At 38.8% G+C, this 17,937-nt stretch overlaps 1 protein-coding gene and 1 long non-coding RNA gene across 8 annotated transcripts in view; one reads left to right on the top strand and one right to left on the bottom strand.

Annotated features, from left to right (window-relative positions):
• The first annotated feature begins 792 nt into the window (after positions 1–792).
• LOC116421798 lies at positions 793–9,068 on the top strand. Its single transcript, XR_004232337.1, has 2 exons — positions 793–966; positions 8,993–9,068. It is a non-coding gene; the product is annotated as an uncharacterized LOC116421798 (long non-coding RNA).
• The window catches only part of NACC2 (NACC family member 2), a 120,835-nt gene continuing 104,762 nt past the window's right edge, over positions 1,865–17,937 (bottom strand). For 6 of the 7 annotated variants that reach the window (XM_023494359.2, XM_003757485.4, XM_031954954.1 and 3 more), the window contains 4 exons: positions 16,277–16,441; positions 12,785–12,890; positions 11,706–11,803; positions 1,865–9,498 (listed from right to left, as the gene is read on the bottom strand). In XM_023494359.2, the coding sequence (XP_023350127.2) occupies positions 8,999–9,498; positions 11,706–11,803; positions 12,785–12,890; positions 16,277–16,441 (869 nt within the window). In that variant the 3' untranslated portion in view covers positions 1,865–8,998. The remainder of the gene's footprint in view (positions 9,499–11,705; positions 11,804–12,784; positions 12,891–16,276; positions 16,442–17,937) is intronic. The other variant, XM_031954956.1, reaches the window with a different exon arrangement.

Below are 17,937 nucleotides of genomic sequence, written 5' to 3'. Positions count from 1 at the left end.
TGCCTATTGTTCATTAACACACATGATTAATATGAAGATCAAATGAGATGTTCATAACAGTATTTTAAAAATTCTAATCACTGGGATATTGCTGAAGAAACTTGTGATCTATGAATATCATTTTGCCATAAATGACAAATAATTCCACCCCCCCCCCCCAAAAAAAAAATCATCATCAGGGGAAAGGGAAAGAAGAAAAGTATTCACCTTTTTCCTGGACCAAATACACAGGAGAGGTAAAAAAGTTGAACAGAGTATTAAAACAAAATGGAGCTCTGTGTTTGTAAAATGCTATTATATGGTCTTTCTCTTATTAGCTAACCTGTCAGTTAACAGCATATCTAGGATTCATGGCATATTCCTTTCTTTTCCTTGTAATCCTATTGCTTACCTAAATCTACTTCATATTTCCCACTCCTGGTGCCTTATGTAAAGTTACTTCTTCATTTTGTTAATAACGTCTTCTACATACATTTTTTGGTAGAAAACTTCTTAAAAATCCCATGAGAACTTTTAACAAGTCGCTGAGTGGATTTTCACGTCATGTACATTAAAGACTGCAATTCATAAATGTTATTTTCTATTTTTTTGAATGTTTGTTCACAGTGGTCATTAGCACACACAATTAAATGAGTAGAAAAAAATAGCATAGGATAGAATAGGTGGCCCATAATTCCAAAGTCCGCAGCTACAGGGTAACCAGGATAGCTGCTCAATGGGTAGCTATGCTATTGACATTTCCAGTGGGTGTCCAGTGTTACAAAACAATGGTCCCATAGGCTGCTATGCAGCAAAGGGTAGTGACAGCAATTAACAACTTGGCTTTTCTGGGCATCTTTTATTTGACAAGATCAACACTTTTCAACAGGCTAAAAGCCTTCTCCTGTCCAAGAAAAGGTTTCATTTGATCTGACAAATATCCTGGATAAACTGGTAGAACAGGATTATTTTCATCATGAGGATAAGGTATGGTGAGACAAGACTGACTTCCCCAAGATCACACAGGAAATCACTGACAAAGTCCACTCTGCAATATAGCTAAAAATGAAGCATTTCTAAGATTTTGGGGGAGGGGAAGAATAATTTTGGGTGGAAAAAAATTGATCTTTATTTTCACTATCTTCTAAAACTGAAATTTTATCATCAATTAGAGGGTGGATGGGGGTGGAAAGGAGAGAGAAAAAACTTCCTTCTTCAATGGGGGGGAGGAGGGGGGAGCAGAAGCTTCACCAAAAGCTAAAAGGGTCCATATAAAAATAATGAAGGACTTCAGTTGTAGGATGAATTTCAGCCTTCTAAGCAAAACTCAGTTTTCCTGGGCTGAAGATATCAAGATTATGTTAATTCTTTTCCCCAATTCTCAACTTCTCCAAATGGTATATGCTCTGGGGATGCCTAGAAATGGTTAAAATGAACAGACCAAAATGAGGTAGTTTACCAAATTCTGAAGAAAAACATTAGTTAAAAGTGTGTGTGTCCCAACTCCTCCAAGCCCTACCCCAGATTTTGGTTAATGGAGTGATGGCAGCATCCCATTTGTCCCCTACAAGTCACTCCTTTGCTGTCTGCATTTCTCTATCTGGTTCTTTTGCTAGCAGCAGCATCCTTTCTGTCCTGAACCAGAACTTGTGATAATATTCAAGAAGCAGTATTTCCCACTTTTTCCCCTTTTTTCTTTACCCCATGTTAACACTCCACCCACTCTGCCCAATTGTTGCAAAAGCCCAATTACAGACATAGGAGAAGTTTTAGGGACTGAAAACCAATTCTCCAACAATGGATATCCTTCAAGGTTCCCAATTTCTCTCCACCAGTCCCCCAGGAACAAAATAAAAACCAGCACAGGGGCCAGTAGCCCTAGAAGGAAGTTTGAATTGGAATCGACTTTATTATTTTGTAAATGTGAATTTTACAAAGCGTTTTACAATTAATGATCATATCCTCCTTCATGGATTTTGCATCTGATGGAGACAGCTATGAGCACACTTCAAACTCTCAGGGTTTCCTTGGTCGGCTGTTCAATGTCATTTTAGTTACTGGTATAATATGTCAGCCATGGCTAAAAAGTAACAGTCTTAAGTATACAGAGTAACAACACATAAATACTTGTGAAGAAACAACAAAACCTTTTTTTTTCTGTTCTTAAAAAACAAAAACAAAAAACTAGCATTTTTTTGTGGCTGAAATGTGACTCTGTGGCATTGTGAAATTGCCCATCCAGAGTAATTTATTATACTCAACTTTTTTTTAACAGTCATGAATTACAGTACTACTTTACTACCCTAAACAGACTCCATTTTTTTTTTTAAATTTTAAAAACAACCACCTACTTTTTAAAGTCTCTTTTTCCCAAACATTCTGTCCAAAGGATTAATGTTCTATTTGAGTCAAGTGCCATCCAAATCTTCAAGTCAAAAATATTTATACATTTATACTTTAGGTTTTTTTTTTTTTTTTTTGTCTGCTAAAAATAGTATTGCAAGTTTTGGTCTTTTTTGACATAAAAATCACAATAATGTGCAAAATGCTGACAATGGAAGCAACTGATCAGAACATGAGAAGGTTTTCCAATTTGAGTGCTTTAGATTTCTGCATAATATTTTTTCCTTTTTTATTAAAAAAAGGAAAAAAAACCTTTTCAATTTTAGAAACATCTTGTACCCAGCCCTGAATATCTCTGGTATGGTAATACACACATTTGGGGCTTGCTCACTGACATAATGACAAATTTATACAGCAGGGACATTTTGAAACAGTAGTTAAAGCCCAAGACAGCTATGAACTCTCAATTCTGTGTTTACGATTTACTGCCAGTGGAAGCAAACAGAGGTTGTCTCTGCGTTTTCAGTTGGTTAATGGACCATAGGCCCTTCCCCACTTGCAGCAAGCGATTTCCATAAAAATAATCCATCTGAACAGAACCCGAACGATAAAATGACTGGGGAGAGGCAGCAGGGCCTCACAGAGTAACCTATCTAGAAAGCTATGGTCCTTTAAACATGGGTTAAATAGGGAAGCAATTCCAAATATAATGGGCTGTCAAAAAGCCTGAGCACCATCACAGTTCACCTTTATCACTCCCCTGGATGGACTGACAAGCCCAGGACTAAGAGCCTTCCTTAAGCAACCCAAAGGATTAGAAATACTTGGTCTCAATGGGTCAGTGGAATCAACTATTAAGGCTACCCATATAAGGTTCTCTAAACCCTTAAAGGGACGGGGAAAGAAAGGTTCTGTTACTATTGTCTAACCTTTCCCCACCCTCCTCGATCTCAGAATTTTTATTCAGCACCTTCATCATAGCACTAAATATGAATACTGAAAAAGAATTTAGGAAAGAAAAATAAACACATACTCAATAAGTTATGACCCCAAAACCCAGATTATTATTATTTTAGGGGAGAATCCCAATCCAAGCCTTTGACACTATTAACACAGGGAATCACAAAAAAGGGAGGGGATTAGGTATAGATGGAAATTTTTTTCATAATACGACAAAGAGAACAGACAGGGGAGGTCCAGAACACTATCCTGCTTCTGTTATCACAAGAGACACAGAAGCACACACATGCACCCACACATACATATAAACATACACACAAAATCTTACATACAATTAAGTAGGTCTCCAAAGCTTAGAGTTTCCACTCCCATTTGCCCTCCACTCCCCCCCCCCATTTTTTCTCACAGAACCTACACCAAAGTTAAGAGGGAGAAAACACACATACACCCCCCAAAAAAACAAAGAACAAACACAAACAGACCTCTCAGGCAACACCAGAGACAGGGCAGAAAACAATAGAGAGAATTCAAGTTCCGAGAGAACCTCAACACAAAGCCAGCAGTATCTGCTATCTTTAATGGACAATTGTGATTTAGTGTTTGCTCACCACTGGTCCAGCTGTTCCCTCTGTGCCCTTTTACAACCTTGTGTTCAAACAAGAATTGCAAAGGGGTCCAGCACATGGTGGGCCTAAGTAAGCAATGTCCTGATATCAATGCCCTAGTGATTTTGGGACTAATTTTTGAGTCCTTAAGTTACATCAATTAGGACAGGAGCAGATGTCTGGCCTATTGTGGCAACTGCACGTAACTTTAGCTCAAACTCTGTTCAGTCTACCTTTTTTAAAATTTTATTCCTCAAAAAGGTGCTTGATATAATTTAGGTATATAATAGAATATAGATATATTATATGCATATTGCTAATAGTCAAATGTAAGAATAAAGGTGCAGACATATCATAAATACTGAGGGGTTTTTTTTTTCCTCTTTTGTTCTAGCAGATCTAAATAAATGCAGTTTCATATTCACATGACAAAGCAGCCCCCGATTCTGGAATTGATAGTGTTGTAAACAAAGGAGAGGGAAAGATGGTCTGATTTTGAAAATATGTTTTCCTTGGGAAAAAATGATCCAAAAAATTCTAAGGCACTCTGGAAAGCCCCATGAAAGCCAAGGACTGCTTCGGTTTCACTTTACATTCAGTATCTTCAGGGATTGGTTTTCCTCAAAGGATACAATCATCATCCCATATACATTTTCAAACATATCATTAATCCTCTACACACAGGAAACATTAGTGCAAAACACTCACCCTGACCCAGAGAAAAAGGGAGAGCTCAAAACCCATTCACATTTTAAAAGTTGTAACAAATTCTGTCTTAACCCAGAACACCCCCCCCAAAAAAAAAACCACACACACAAAAAGAAAAAGAAAAATGAAAAAAGAAAAACTAGGAAGTTGTGCTAGATATAAAAAAATAGATCAATTTTATCTGTGCAACCTACAATCTTCTCTGATATAACCACTAATCTTTCACCTATTCTGCTCAAATCAGCCACTATTTATAACTCCATAGCTTTATCCATTCTTGGCTCTCTTGGGTGTGACCACCATCTTGGATTTTTCTTATGATGGTTTCTTGATGGATAAAATTCTTTTCATTCACCTAAATATCACATCTCTCAGTTCTGAATGTTTCTCAAGCAAAACTCAAAATTAAAAGTGCCATTGTGGCAGGAATGAAGTGGGAAAGCTTTAACTTACTTTTAAAAATGAAAGAACACTGGGTAGTTTTAGGACATTGTAGACTGGAAATTATCCTTAGACTCTCACCCTAAAGGCAGAAAGGAAAAATATAGTAACCCATTTTCTCTGTTCTTAAAATACATGCCAGTCCAACCCAGAGGGAAAGGGACTCCTATCTCATCTCTAAGCCAATATTTACACACTTCACATGACCTAAGACTCTTTCCCCCCCTTCAAGTCTCAGATCCCTTTCAGTAGCCTCAAAAATATTTGGCAAAAATAACCATGTATTCCCTACACATGTACAAGAATGGGGATTTTGATTTCCCAACCTAGTCAAGACTTAACCATAACTGAGTCACACTTTTTCCCATGCCTGGAGAGTCTTCTAGAACTCTTTCAAATGATTCCTATTCCCAATGCCTGGGGCCCTGAAAGGAAAAGGATAGCCTGAGCTCCTAAAAGGGCCGGAGTGGCTAATGATGAGAAGAAGATGAACATAGAGCATTGAGCATAGAGTTACTCATGAGTAAGCTGAGAAGCTCAGAAGCCTGCATGTACTCACCACACTGACTGGGGCACTGACACTGAATGGCAATGTCTGATGATGGCTTATATAGTACCCCATACGATTTCCTACCCCACATAGCTCCACCGATGATAGAAAAGAATAAAGATTCAGACTTTCTGAGCATTCAAGGGAAGGCAGGGCATAAGAGACTTCATACAGAGGGTAGGGGCAAAGCAAGGAAGCCAGCTTTGTTGAGATCGATTTAAACTGTTTTTATGATCTCAGCCATGCAAGTAGGGAGTGGAAATAATGTTCAAGAATCAAAGGATAATGTGAATCCTGCTTAAAAGCTATCATATGTTAATAAATAAGATAAAGTGACATCTTGAGCTGAAAAGGCCCTCTCTTCTTCTAAGTTTGGTTCATTTTTAGAGGGGTGTTGGAATCTGAAAAAAAAAAAAAAAAAAAAGACGGGAATATGAAAGCCTGTCCTTCCCTTCTTCCCATTAAGAAGCCTGTCAGAATCCACTGGAAAGACTCTGGAAATGCATAACTGCCCAGGATGGGAGATGAAGTAAAAACCCAAGTATGTGGGTTGTTTTTATTTAAATATGAAGGGATATGAAGTAGGGAAGAGATTTGGGGGGCAAGCAGGAAGAAAGCAAGTGAGCATTTTCTATGAAAGATAAAGTGTCAAATATCTGGCTAAATAAACAATGACCCAAGATGGGAAAGCTGCACCCTGAACCCTCTTTTTCATTGGGACAAGGAAGAAGGGAATATTCTGCATCCTCCAAAAAAAAGAAAAACTGAAGTGCTGTGAACCACAAACACAAAGGAGGTCACAGACCAGTGACTATTTGTGTGGATCTTGCACTAGTTATTTTTCCCTTGCTTTAAAAAACTGAATTGCTAAGAGAGCATATTTCAATCTCAGAAAATTAAAGTAAAACAACAGTCTCTTGTATTGACTTTTCACAACATTCTACCTATTACCACCTTCATCTCAAAAGCATCAACAACGCTAGTATTAAGCACCACTTTCACACCAGGGAAACAGTCTGGTATTTCTTCTTTATAAACACCATAGGATCCCCATTGGCTATAACACAAGTAACACAGTGTATGATCATTCACCAATCCAGTTTCTGCTTAATATTCCTATCTCCATTTCTGAATCCCACATAATTGGACATACACTTACACCTAACCACCAATGTAACCTCAAGGCAGTAATTATGATGGAGAGAAAATATTGGCACATATTGAGCATTGGATTCAGTCAAAACCATGCTATGGCTTTAGGATCCATAGTAGTGGTGGGAGGGAGTAAGGGAGGGGGAAAAAAAAAAGGGGGAGGGGGAGAGAAGAGAGGAGAAAGTGCACCAAGAAGTGGTGGGGGGCGGGGAGGGGGGAGAAGAGAAAAAAAGAGAGAAGAGATTGGGGGACTCTGTTCTCCCCTACCCACGAGGACTCATGGATCTCTCCACAGAGCACTAGCCCCATCTCACTGTCACTACTTCCACAAGCACCTACACACATTCCAGATCCCCTGAGCTGGGAATCTACACAGGCAAAGGATTATCTTGTTTCCTGGCCAAACAGTCCCAGTAGAGGGCAAGGCAACTGCCCTCTAGTGAGAGTACTAGCAATGGAAGCCCTCTTCAAAAAGATATGGGAGACAAGGATTTACCATTGGATAAGAAAAATGTCAGACACACATTTTTCCTCTCCCTAATTCTGGCCCTTTCCCTGACTTTCCCAACCCAGTCCCTGCCTCTCTCAACTTCTTCCTGCTGCAGAGGTCATAGGAAGCCATGTGGTCTGGCTATCAGCAACAACTGATACACTGGAAAAAGCTTTCTGCCTCTCAAAGCCAATGGTCAACAATGGACAACAAACAAGGCTAAGTAAGCTTCATTCCCAAAAATTTGGTCTATTTAAGGGTGGGAGAATGGAAGACAAAGAAATTGGGAAGTGAAGTTTTCCTTTTTATCACAGAGCATGAGTTCTTACATAATTCAAACACTTCCAGGACAGTCACAAAACAATTCCACATGAAAAAGAAAAGTAAGAGATGGACTATTCCCTTTTGATGCCTGTTCTTTCTTACTTCCTCCTATTGGAGGAAGCAGATTCTCTGGAGTCCATCTCTTCAAATTAAACTCACTCTTACTTAAAGAGATCATGGGAGCTCAAAGTGGAATGTAAGAAGGGCCATGCCATTGACCATTTCTACCACTCAGGTAGCTCCTATACTCATCATGGCTCCCCCAAGTCCTCTGGGGTGACCACCACCAAGCAAATGGTCCCTCAGATTCATGAAAATGGGGCTTCATGTTGAGGGATGAGAAGAGAAAGAATGCACAGGTTTTTTGTTTTGTTTTTTGTTTTCAGGGGGAAGGGGAGGAGATGAGGGAGGGAGAAGGGGGAAGGAGTTGTAAGAACCAACTCAGAAGACTAACTCACTGAGGGCTCTATTGAGTGGTACCTCATTCAGTAGGAAGAGAAATAGGGATCCAATAGGGAGGGGACCAATAAGAAGTCTCCACATATTCACATACACCAAATCAGTACCAACCAACATGTCCAAATAAGCGAATACCAATAATACCCACCACCACCCCCTATACCCTGCTGTTGCGCCCCCCCCCCCCCCCCAAAAGCACATGCATGAGAAACACAAATATGGAACCATGGCTAATGCTGACACTGAAAGAGAATCTCATTTGGGGGATGGGGGACGGGAATGGGGGCAGGGAGGGGACTTAGGAAGACTTCCTGGGGAAAGTTCTCTGCCTGCCCCCCAGCCTTCCCAACCCCAACATCCATCCCCAGCTAAAGCACTCAAAGACCCTCAAGATGAGGGCCACTATTAGTTAGGAATGGAGTGTTAAATGAAGCGCCTCCAGTCAACCACCTGCCAAGTCCTGTGGGTCTTTGAACTGCCAGACATTCTCTGACCACCCAAAACGTATGCCTCCTCAGTTGTGTCACAACCTTCTATAGAGCAAGGAGGAATTAACAATGGCTTTAGTTCTATGCTGGGAAGAAAGGGATGGAAAGGACCTGGGTGCAGGAACCATGGGAGGGGATGTCTCAGTCCTCCTTCACCCCATCCCCTTGTAAGGAAGGGGGGGGAGAAAATCTGCAAGTTTAGAGTCTAACCTCAGGAGTATCAAAAAAAAAAAAAAAAAAATATAGAGCCCGGGAACTCTCTTTTAAATAGGCCATCACTGACCTAATCATTTACAGTATAACGAATGCGATTATTTCCTTCATAAATTTTAAATACAAGCAGAATAAAAATCACATTTTTTTCAGGCAACAGTAGCAGTTCAGTAGGTAAGTGGCTTGATCACATTTTTTTTTTTGTATTAGTATGCATGCAAGCAGCTTTAGTATTTAGATCCCTTATAAGTCACAGATTTTTTTTTTTCCTTTTCTTTAGGTATCTTTACAAAGTCCCTCCATAAGTACCATCTTGTCTTCTCACTGGTGTCTCCGGCCTGCTGGTGCTGGCAGGACCTTGTTCAAAAGACTGGGGAGTGCTTTGGCTATCTGAGGGCAGGGGCTCTGGCCCAGCCACCTCCTGGATGACCGAGCCAGCACCATCGGCCTCTTCGCTTGGCTCGAACGGTGGGTTGGAAGCACTGCTCAGGTCTACGTTGACTGTGTTAGTTCTCAGAGCCACAATGGTGGCGGCATCATTCCTCCGCTCTGCGTAGATTCTCTGCTCAAATACTTGGGCTGTTGTGGCCTGGAACTCGGGCTCAAGGGGCACACTTGCAGTCGTGGAGCCCATGACGGTTCGATACATCTCCATCCCCTCGGGCAGCATGGACTTGATCTTGGGTAGCCAGCGTTTGCGAACTCGACGAGCATTGGTGCACATGTCTGCAGCTATAACATTCATTTCACTCTCCTTAAAGCTTGGGGCAAAATTCTGACAATATACTGTAACGACAGGAAAGAAAAGATAGCCAGCAGAGGTCAATAGGGCTAGGTGGAGACTTAAGAAAAGGAAGCCAAAGATACTCAGCCCCTTCATATGCCTCCACAAGGCACATGTGCTCTTTAGGGCAACAAAACGTTCCATCATCCCCATGGCAAAATCCATTCTATTCTTAGTTATAGATGGAGATATATAGAAAGGATGCCAAGGAAATCACAATCTATCTCCGAAGTAGGGTTAAATCAATTCCATTCACAAGTACAATATGTGAAATTTATTTCAACATTATATTAAGGGTCATCAGTTTAGTTTGGGGGTTATCTCATTCCTCTCGGCTCTTAAGGATGTTAGAAACTCATTGTTTCAGAAAGGCATGATAATCTCTTTAAGGATCCTCCATTTCTAAAATTGACATTCAGTCCTTTAAGTTGTGTCTGACCTCTTTCAGGGTTTTCTAGGCAAAGGTGCTAGAGTGCTTTGCAATTCCTATTCCAGCTCATTTTACAGATGAGGAAACTGAGGTAAACAAGGTGAAATGATTGTTAGACATAATAGCCTATAAAATCATACCAATTCTACAAACTGCATTCCTGATCCACACTGAATGCCTCCACAAGTGAAAATTTCCTTTTACTGGAAAATATATGACTTACTTTTTAGGGAGAATTTTCTGGCTACAATTAATTGACAAAGGAAGGAGGTAGTCAAAACAAGGGCAGAAAAGGAAAAAAGAAAAGTTCTCTGAAATTTTGTTTGGACACCAGCATGTGGTCTCAATGAGAAAAGGCCAATGGAAGTCTAATCAAGATTTCTAAATCTGACCACAGACTTACTGTAACCTTGAGTTAAAATCACTGTTAATCCCTTGAGGGTAGAGAACAGCTTTTATCATTCATTCATACACATACACACACACATACACACACACACACACACACACACACACACACACACTCACACTCCCTAAGAAAAAGCATTACCTTGAAGTCTCTGGGTCTCCTATCCTCATCTATCTAAAGGGAAAAAATATCAACTGGCTATCTCTCATAGATTACTTAAGAGGGTCAAAAGAGAAAAAAATATGAAAATGATTTAAAGATTACAAAATGTTTAATATATGGAAATACAGTATGAATTAGATTAGATTGAAAATAAGATTTTCCTACTCCTATGCCTGAAGAACAAACTACAAGCTACAAAGAGGAAGCATTCTGAACCTATCCATAACAAGTTAATCATCTGGCAGAAAATCATTTTCCAACTAAAATCATTCTTAGCTTAATATAAATCTCTTAAGATCCATTCTCTGTACCATAATTTATTTACTCTCCAAAATTTTTGGAGTGACATCAGTTTTAGATTAATTACTACCAGGTATCCATTAAAAAAAATTTTAAAGATTAAAAAGTGTATATTAGCTATTCTGACTGAAAAATTGGAATGTAGAATGTGGGGGGAGGGGAGGAAAGAGAAGGGAATGGCTGATCCAAACGCCTTCTCATCTTCAAATAAGCAGGGGAGGAGGATAGGCAGAGAAGAAAGCAGTCTACCACCCCGCAAGGCCGCATTCACTGTCTCTGGATTATCCCAGTCCAGGAATGAGAGAAGATGGCCGAGCAGATGGCAAAGACTTAAAATAACCACAAAATGTAAATAGGGGGTTTTGTTCAAAAAGGAAATTAAATCTATTTCACATATTAAAATAGTTTTGCAGCTGAAATCATCAAGCTTGGAAACCCACCAAAAAAGTTAACACCTTGAGACCTCATTCTGGAGACTGCTCCTTTATCCTGTTCCACCCACTTGCTGAAAATGAATACTTCACACATTCCCCGGAAAAGCCTCATTCCAGGGAAGTGGATCAGCAGCTCAAATTATCAGTCACTAGGAGGCCAGGCTAAGGAATGCATATAGCACTACTTTGGGCAGAAGAACCTATATAAGCCCCCAAATCACTATAACGATCTACATAGGCAAAATCCCTCCTATCTCCTTATCAGAAGTGAAAGCAGATTTTAGAAAAAGGTCCTAAAAGTTGTTGTTACAAGAGGGCTAAGAGGGAGCTTCTTGTGGAAATTCAGAGTAGAAGGAATCTTCAAGAAACCAGATCAAACAGAAATTATGCATTGATAGCACAATCGAAAACTTAGAAGTCTAAGATATCACTTTGGTTTCATTCCCCTTTCCTCCTATGAGTTTTGGACCTTACATTTCACGGCATTAAGGACCCTGCTGTCCAAAGGTTTCCGGCTAGGATCACTAGTGGAAGACCGGATTCCAGTCCCACAACTGTTGGCTAGAGTATTCCTGATGGAGAAAAAAGGAAAAAGAAAAGATGAAGATAGCAAATATTCTTAAGACTGTTAAAAATCCAAATCAACTAAGTGCATTATAATCAACTCATTATTTGTTATCCTCGATAACATAAAAGAAAGTACACAGAAAGGTGGAATAAAGTCAAGCAAATATTAACTGCTGGAATGCTTCCTATAGGGATTATGTCTCTGCAGATTTACCTTCTTAATCAGAATCTGCTTTGGCTAATATGAAAGTTAGTTGGCATTTCTTGAAGTTAAACATGAATATGCTCAGTCACTAAGTAAGAGAAGAGGCTGGCCTGGGATTAGCCAGGCTCTTGGGCAAGGAATAAAGATATCTGGATTCCAGTCCCAGTTTTGCTACTTAGTAATCTCTGTTCTAGAGCAAAGTTTCTTAAACTATGGGTGATGATCCCATAACAGAATGTGAGGGTTCCCATATGATTATCAGCAAATGTTCAATTTGTATACCTATTTTATATACCTAAATAATTGGGGTCTCATAAGAAAATGGGTTACATGTGTAAAAAGTTTAACAAGTCCTACTCTTGGGCAAGGGTAATACTCAGCCATTCAGAACCAGATCAAAACCTACTTGGAAAATGTTTAACAAAATAAAACTTTTAAAGAAAACATTAATTTGTGATTTTTAAGTCAATGTCTCCAGTAGGGATTAGATTCTATTTGAGGTTCATACCACTGCTATAAGGGAAATCATTCTTTTTCCGTGGGTATCATTATCCTCACCTACAAAAATGCCTAATGGTGAGCTCCAGCATGTTGACATGATAAACTTTTAGAAAGCAATAGCTGACACATAAAACAAAACACACACCTAACTTCACTAAATAAGAATATGGAAGGAAGGAAGTGTTCCAAAACACTGAAAAGTGTTACAGAAAACAAGTGGAGAAAAAATAAAATGTTAAAAGGTCCAATCTGAACCTTATCCACATTCTCAAAGACATACCGATCAAAGAAAGTAGCAAGGAGTCTTCTCAGTAAGACTTTGTGTTTCACACCGGCACAGAGGTGACAGTTCATCAACTGGCCCCGTGTAATGTAGACTCCAGAGCCTGCAGCCAATTAGAACATAAAGAAAAGCCCTCAGAATTAGTTCTTCAAAGTCAGGTCCTCCAGATTGCCAACCAATGAAACAACACTATAATCCAGACAAGAGTCAACTGAAATAAAGATTTTTTTGGAGTGAGTGAAATGTAGCATGGAGATTGCTCTCTTTTGTATTTTTGGTGGGAAAGAACTAGGAGTGTCCATCAAATAGAGAACAACTGTACAAACTGTGCTATGTGAATGACCAGGATACAATTGTGGTAGGAAGGAAGGGAGGAATTGGAATAGGAGAGGAAAGCGGGAAAGGAGGAAGGGAGAAAAGATATTTCAAAGAAATTTTATGAACTCATGCAGAGTATAAGTAGGCAATAGCAGAAGAACAAGATGTACATTAAGAGGAAAAATTTTTTTAAAGAATTAGGAACTCTGATCAAAAGAATTACTAATTGTCACTCCAGAATTAATAATGAAATACATTACCTACCCATTCCTAATAGGGATTAGGTTAAAATTGAGACAAATCTTGGCCATAGACAACATGGGAATGTGTTTTGCTTAACAACACAGATTTATTACCAATGTAAAAGACGTATAGAAGGAAAAATAAATTTAAATAAAATTTTAATTAAGATTTTAACTTTTTAAAAGGTTTATCTTTTTAAGTAACATCTACTTGATGTTCCTTTAATTCTGAAACCTCCCCATTAAATAATGCAAGCTTTGGTGGTGATTTTAATAGAAGATGATCCTCCCTCCTTTACTCTTACAAAGATGAGATTATATTAACTTGAGGCAAGGAAAAGAAAATCTAGAATTCATCATGTGGATCTTCACACCACTAGCATCAAAGCATGGATGATGGGTGAACATGGATGAAAACAATAGAACAACTCATAAGTGTCTGGTCGGGATAACTCAAATCACATGGTTCCTTCCTATGATGAGGTTCGTAACAATGATCATCTTCCACGACAATAACCCAACTTCTCAGCTCCTCTTACTCTTGGGGATTGTTATTCAGTAAACTATAATAAACCCATCTTCAACCCATTGGTGATATATCAACCACTGGGGCAACTAAGTCATATAGATCTACTCAGTACTTTGCCACTATCTAACCACAAGCCAATCTTCCTTTTTCTGAAAAATCTCATCTATGATTGTATATTCTTCATCATTTCTTGGTCTCTTTGACAGCTTTAGTTCCCTCTCCCACATGATGCATATGGCCATTTCCACATTTCCACATTCCTACCAAAGCCTAGATTTGTGGGTCTGTTCCTCTCTTTTTTTTTCATATTGTCTTTCCTAAAGAACAACCATTCCCATGTTTGCATTTTTTTTTTGCACATGCTCAAAATGAGATATCCAGCCTTGATCTTTTTTCTGAACCTCATGTCTGAGATGTTCCATCTTAACATCAATGAAGAAATCTACCTAGGCACTATAAACTAAGTGCACATATCAATATAGCAACATGATCAAGAAAATAAATTGCACTTTCTTTTATTCTCTGCTTTCTAAAGCTAGTGTTAATAAGGGCTATAGTAAGACCACTATAAGCTTCTTTCCATATACTCCCTTTAAAAGTTAGAAGAATAATCATGCCTTAAATTATTAGATAAATTACAAAAGGAAATTCCTACTTCAAAGATGTTAGCTTTAAAACAACTAATAGCAGGCTCATCAGCCTAAACATTCCATTTACCAAGTATTTAACAATCTGTAATTCTTTTATTACATTATATATGAAACTCCTTCAGTCAATCTTTTAATTTCACTCAAATAATCTGATCATCTGTTGAATCATAATAGATTATGTCCTCAAACATAGGGAGTAAACCCTATGGAAGATAAGCACCTGATATCCTATTGGTATGACCATCTTAAAGAATGCTGCTAAAAGAACATCAACAAAAAAGAAAAGAAAAAGAAAAACAAAAACAAAAACAAAACCTACTTACTCAGTATGTACATTTCACCCCCCTCTCCTTTCCACCCCAAACAGGCAGATATACTTGTCACTTTCTTCAAATTTAAGAAAGTAATTAGCTTTTGCTATGGTTTCTTTGGTAACCAAGATCTTCTCAGCTTATACCAGCTGAACCAATCAGGCACAGTAGAAAGTAATTTTTGTTTAAACACACAAATACAATACACATAATAACAATGCAACAAATCAAAAAACCTATTAATTGAATAGATATTAATCACCTCACAACAGGAAGAGAAGTTTAAAAAACAAAACATGACACAAAATGGTGCTGGCCAGTTAAAGGCTCTTGCTGTGGGGAAAAAAAAAAAAAATCAGTATATTTTCTATTTATAGGAAAATATATACTGGTCCAGATTGGATACTGCAACAGGGAAACCAATACCTTTAATCTCTGGGCAACAATCAAGAAAGTGGTTGCATTGAGATAAGATGAGAATGGGCCCAAAGCTAAAAAAGCAGAACTTTCAAGGCCCACTATTTGGGGGTCACTAAGCAAATTACCTGTTCCCTTCAACCTGGATCAAAAGAGGATTATTTCCAAACCAGATAAAATGATAAGCCTTCCTCCACCACTCTGGGGAAGGATTTTTTGAGGGAATTCGGGGAGCAAGAGGATCATCATTGGTTGACACAGTTGACAAAATACATGGAAAAGTTCATGTAAAATGGGCTTAGCACAGACAAGATTTCAAATGTGAATGGTTTAGATGGATAATCTATTTATTAAAAGGCCTTAAAAATACTCCAACCCCATCAGAACTTAAGAGAAAACATGTTGAAAATAGAACACATGACCCTTGTGGGCAAAGTGCTAATATACATTTAGATCAAATTATTGCTGGCTTCCTTAAAAGAAATCAAATTTCTCAATCTGCCTTTGCTATTACAAAACCTAAAACCATTACCCTGAGAATGCAGTAATTTGACACTTAGAAGTTGGGGTGGGGAGTAGGGGGAAAAGAATCATAAAAATACACAACATGTTTTTGTCTGCAACCTAAATTAAAATACAATTGTGATGCAGCCTGTACCAATCAGGAAGAATACAAGCCGGGGGAATTCAATTAAAATGCTAAATTAATTCAATTGAATAACTTCTCTTAATGACACATTCTTCTAAAAGGAAATTAAGGGAAATTTAAGATGTTCTATCCTTTCTTTTTTTTTTTGACTGATTGGTGATGAGTACATTGTTCACTGCTCTGAAGAGAAAAGAAAATAAAAGAAAGGACATTTGCTTGCAATCTAAAATTACAGGGAGGATTCAGTTTTCCTCCTCTGCTTAGCATTTTGAGGGTATGAGAGGTTGAATTGGGGGTGGGTGTATACATGAAGAAGGAGGATCTATGGGCATCATGGATGGGTGGGAAAGGTAGAAACCTGCTGTGGCATTACCTGCAACAAGCTCCAGTTTCTCACCAGGGTCACCCTCTGAATAGAGCTTAGGGTGGCAGCGATAACCGATTTGGCTAATGAGGCTTGCAGGAAGGGCTACCAGGTCTCTTCGGATCAGGACACAAGAGCGGCTCTCCAGAGGAATCTGCTCTGGTTTCTCTTGCACTAGGGATGAAAAGAAGTTATAAATTTGTCTTAGGTTAGCCTGGTTTGCTTTCAGAACCTAATATATCCCTAAAAAAGTCATCCCGAAAATATCTTTCTTATTATGGTCATCTCTCTCATGCTACACTAGGCAAAGTGAGGATTTGCCTTATCCCACTTATTTTTTTTCTAAAGATTGGGACTGTATGGTACATAGACCTCTCCCATAAGGTGATATTTTGAATTGATGTCTGAGCTAGACCTAGAACCCAATTGAGAGACCTTTACATTTAAGAACCACTCTGGGGCTCTGAAACACTAGTCCACCCACAAAGAGTGCAGTCACAAATAAACAAAGTGTTACTAAGTAAAAAAAGATCCAAGTGGACCTTAATGCTGTCAATCTTCAGGCAGTGGCTTAAATGGAGGACACACTGGGTTTTTAAGTTCTATCATGTTGATGTAATTTTGCTCTTATTCCAACATGAAAGACAACTATCACTCCAATAAAAACATAATGTTTTCACACATCTTTTGAAAAGGAAGAATAACAACAATAATTCCTTTGCCCTTTGTTCTTGATTGTATTTTCCTATATACTTAAAAATTGTTGGTTTTTTGAAAATATAGATTACGTGTTTTAAAAAAAACTGCTAAAAGGAAGAAAAACCAGTTAAGAAATTATGACAAATAATACAGATAGTCTTTCCTAGAAGAGTAATGCCTTATCAGAAGCAAAGGTTGTAGGATCTTGAGTCAGAAAATCCAGGATTTAAACTATTCTACAACTTAGTACCTATGGATCTTGGGCGAGAAATCTTGTCCTCAGTTTCCTCATCTGAATTATGAGCAGACCAGACTAGAGGACATGCAGATCTCTTTTAGCTTTAGGTCTATGAAGGCTGGAGCAGGAGGAAGGGGGTAATTTCACTGTCCAATGGCTTCCTTTCACTAAACTGTCTTTGTTTCTATAGAAAGCTCAAGGGGGTTAAGGGACAGAATATTGCAACGAAGAGGCACAATGGTAAGAAGAGGCAAGGAAATGACCCGTGACACATAGAGATGGCCTCGGCAATGATCATTTTCTCATCTGCTACCTTTACTTTGTATCATCTCAGAGAGAACAGGTGAATTTTAAAAAGCCACAATGACTTCCCCCCTTTCCCCCAAGAAATTTTTTTGAAATCAGAGACTCTACCCCTAAAACTCAAGTCTACAACAATCCAGTTTTAAGCTTCCAAGGAAGATTTTGGGTTATCTCTTCTGACCCTGCTGGGGCAGCCTTGCTCCTTCCACCTACTCCACCTTTTAGTTTCCCTCTTTTCCAGATCTACATCCTGACTAGCAACGGTCCTTACCTCCTGACTAGCGGCTCCAGTTGTGGCCTGAACACACTGTGCCCCAGAGACCTCCATGACCCAGGGTCCATAATTTGGGCTTCAATGTCACCTCCTCACCCGCTACACTGGGATTCTCTAGGGTTCCCCTCTACCAAAAGCTGTCCTCTTATTTAACTA

This window comes from Sarcophilus harrisii, chromosome 2 (assembly GCF_902635505.1).
Source record: "Sarcophilus harrisii chromosome 2, mSarHar1.11, whole genome shotgun sequence".
NCBI classification, from domain to species: Eukaryota; Metazoa; Chordata; class Mammalia; order Dasyuromorphia; family Dasyuridae; genus Sarcophilus; species Sarcophilus harrisii.
The sequence above is the reverse complement of the archived record's forward strand: the minus strand, read 5'-3'. Positions and strand labels throughout refer to the sequence as shown.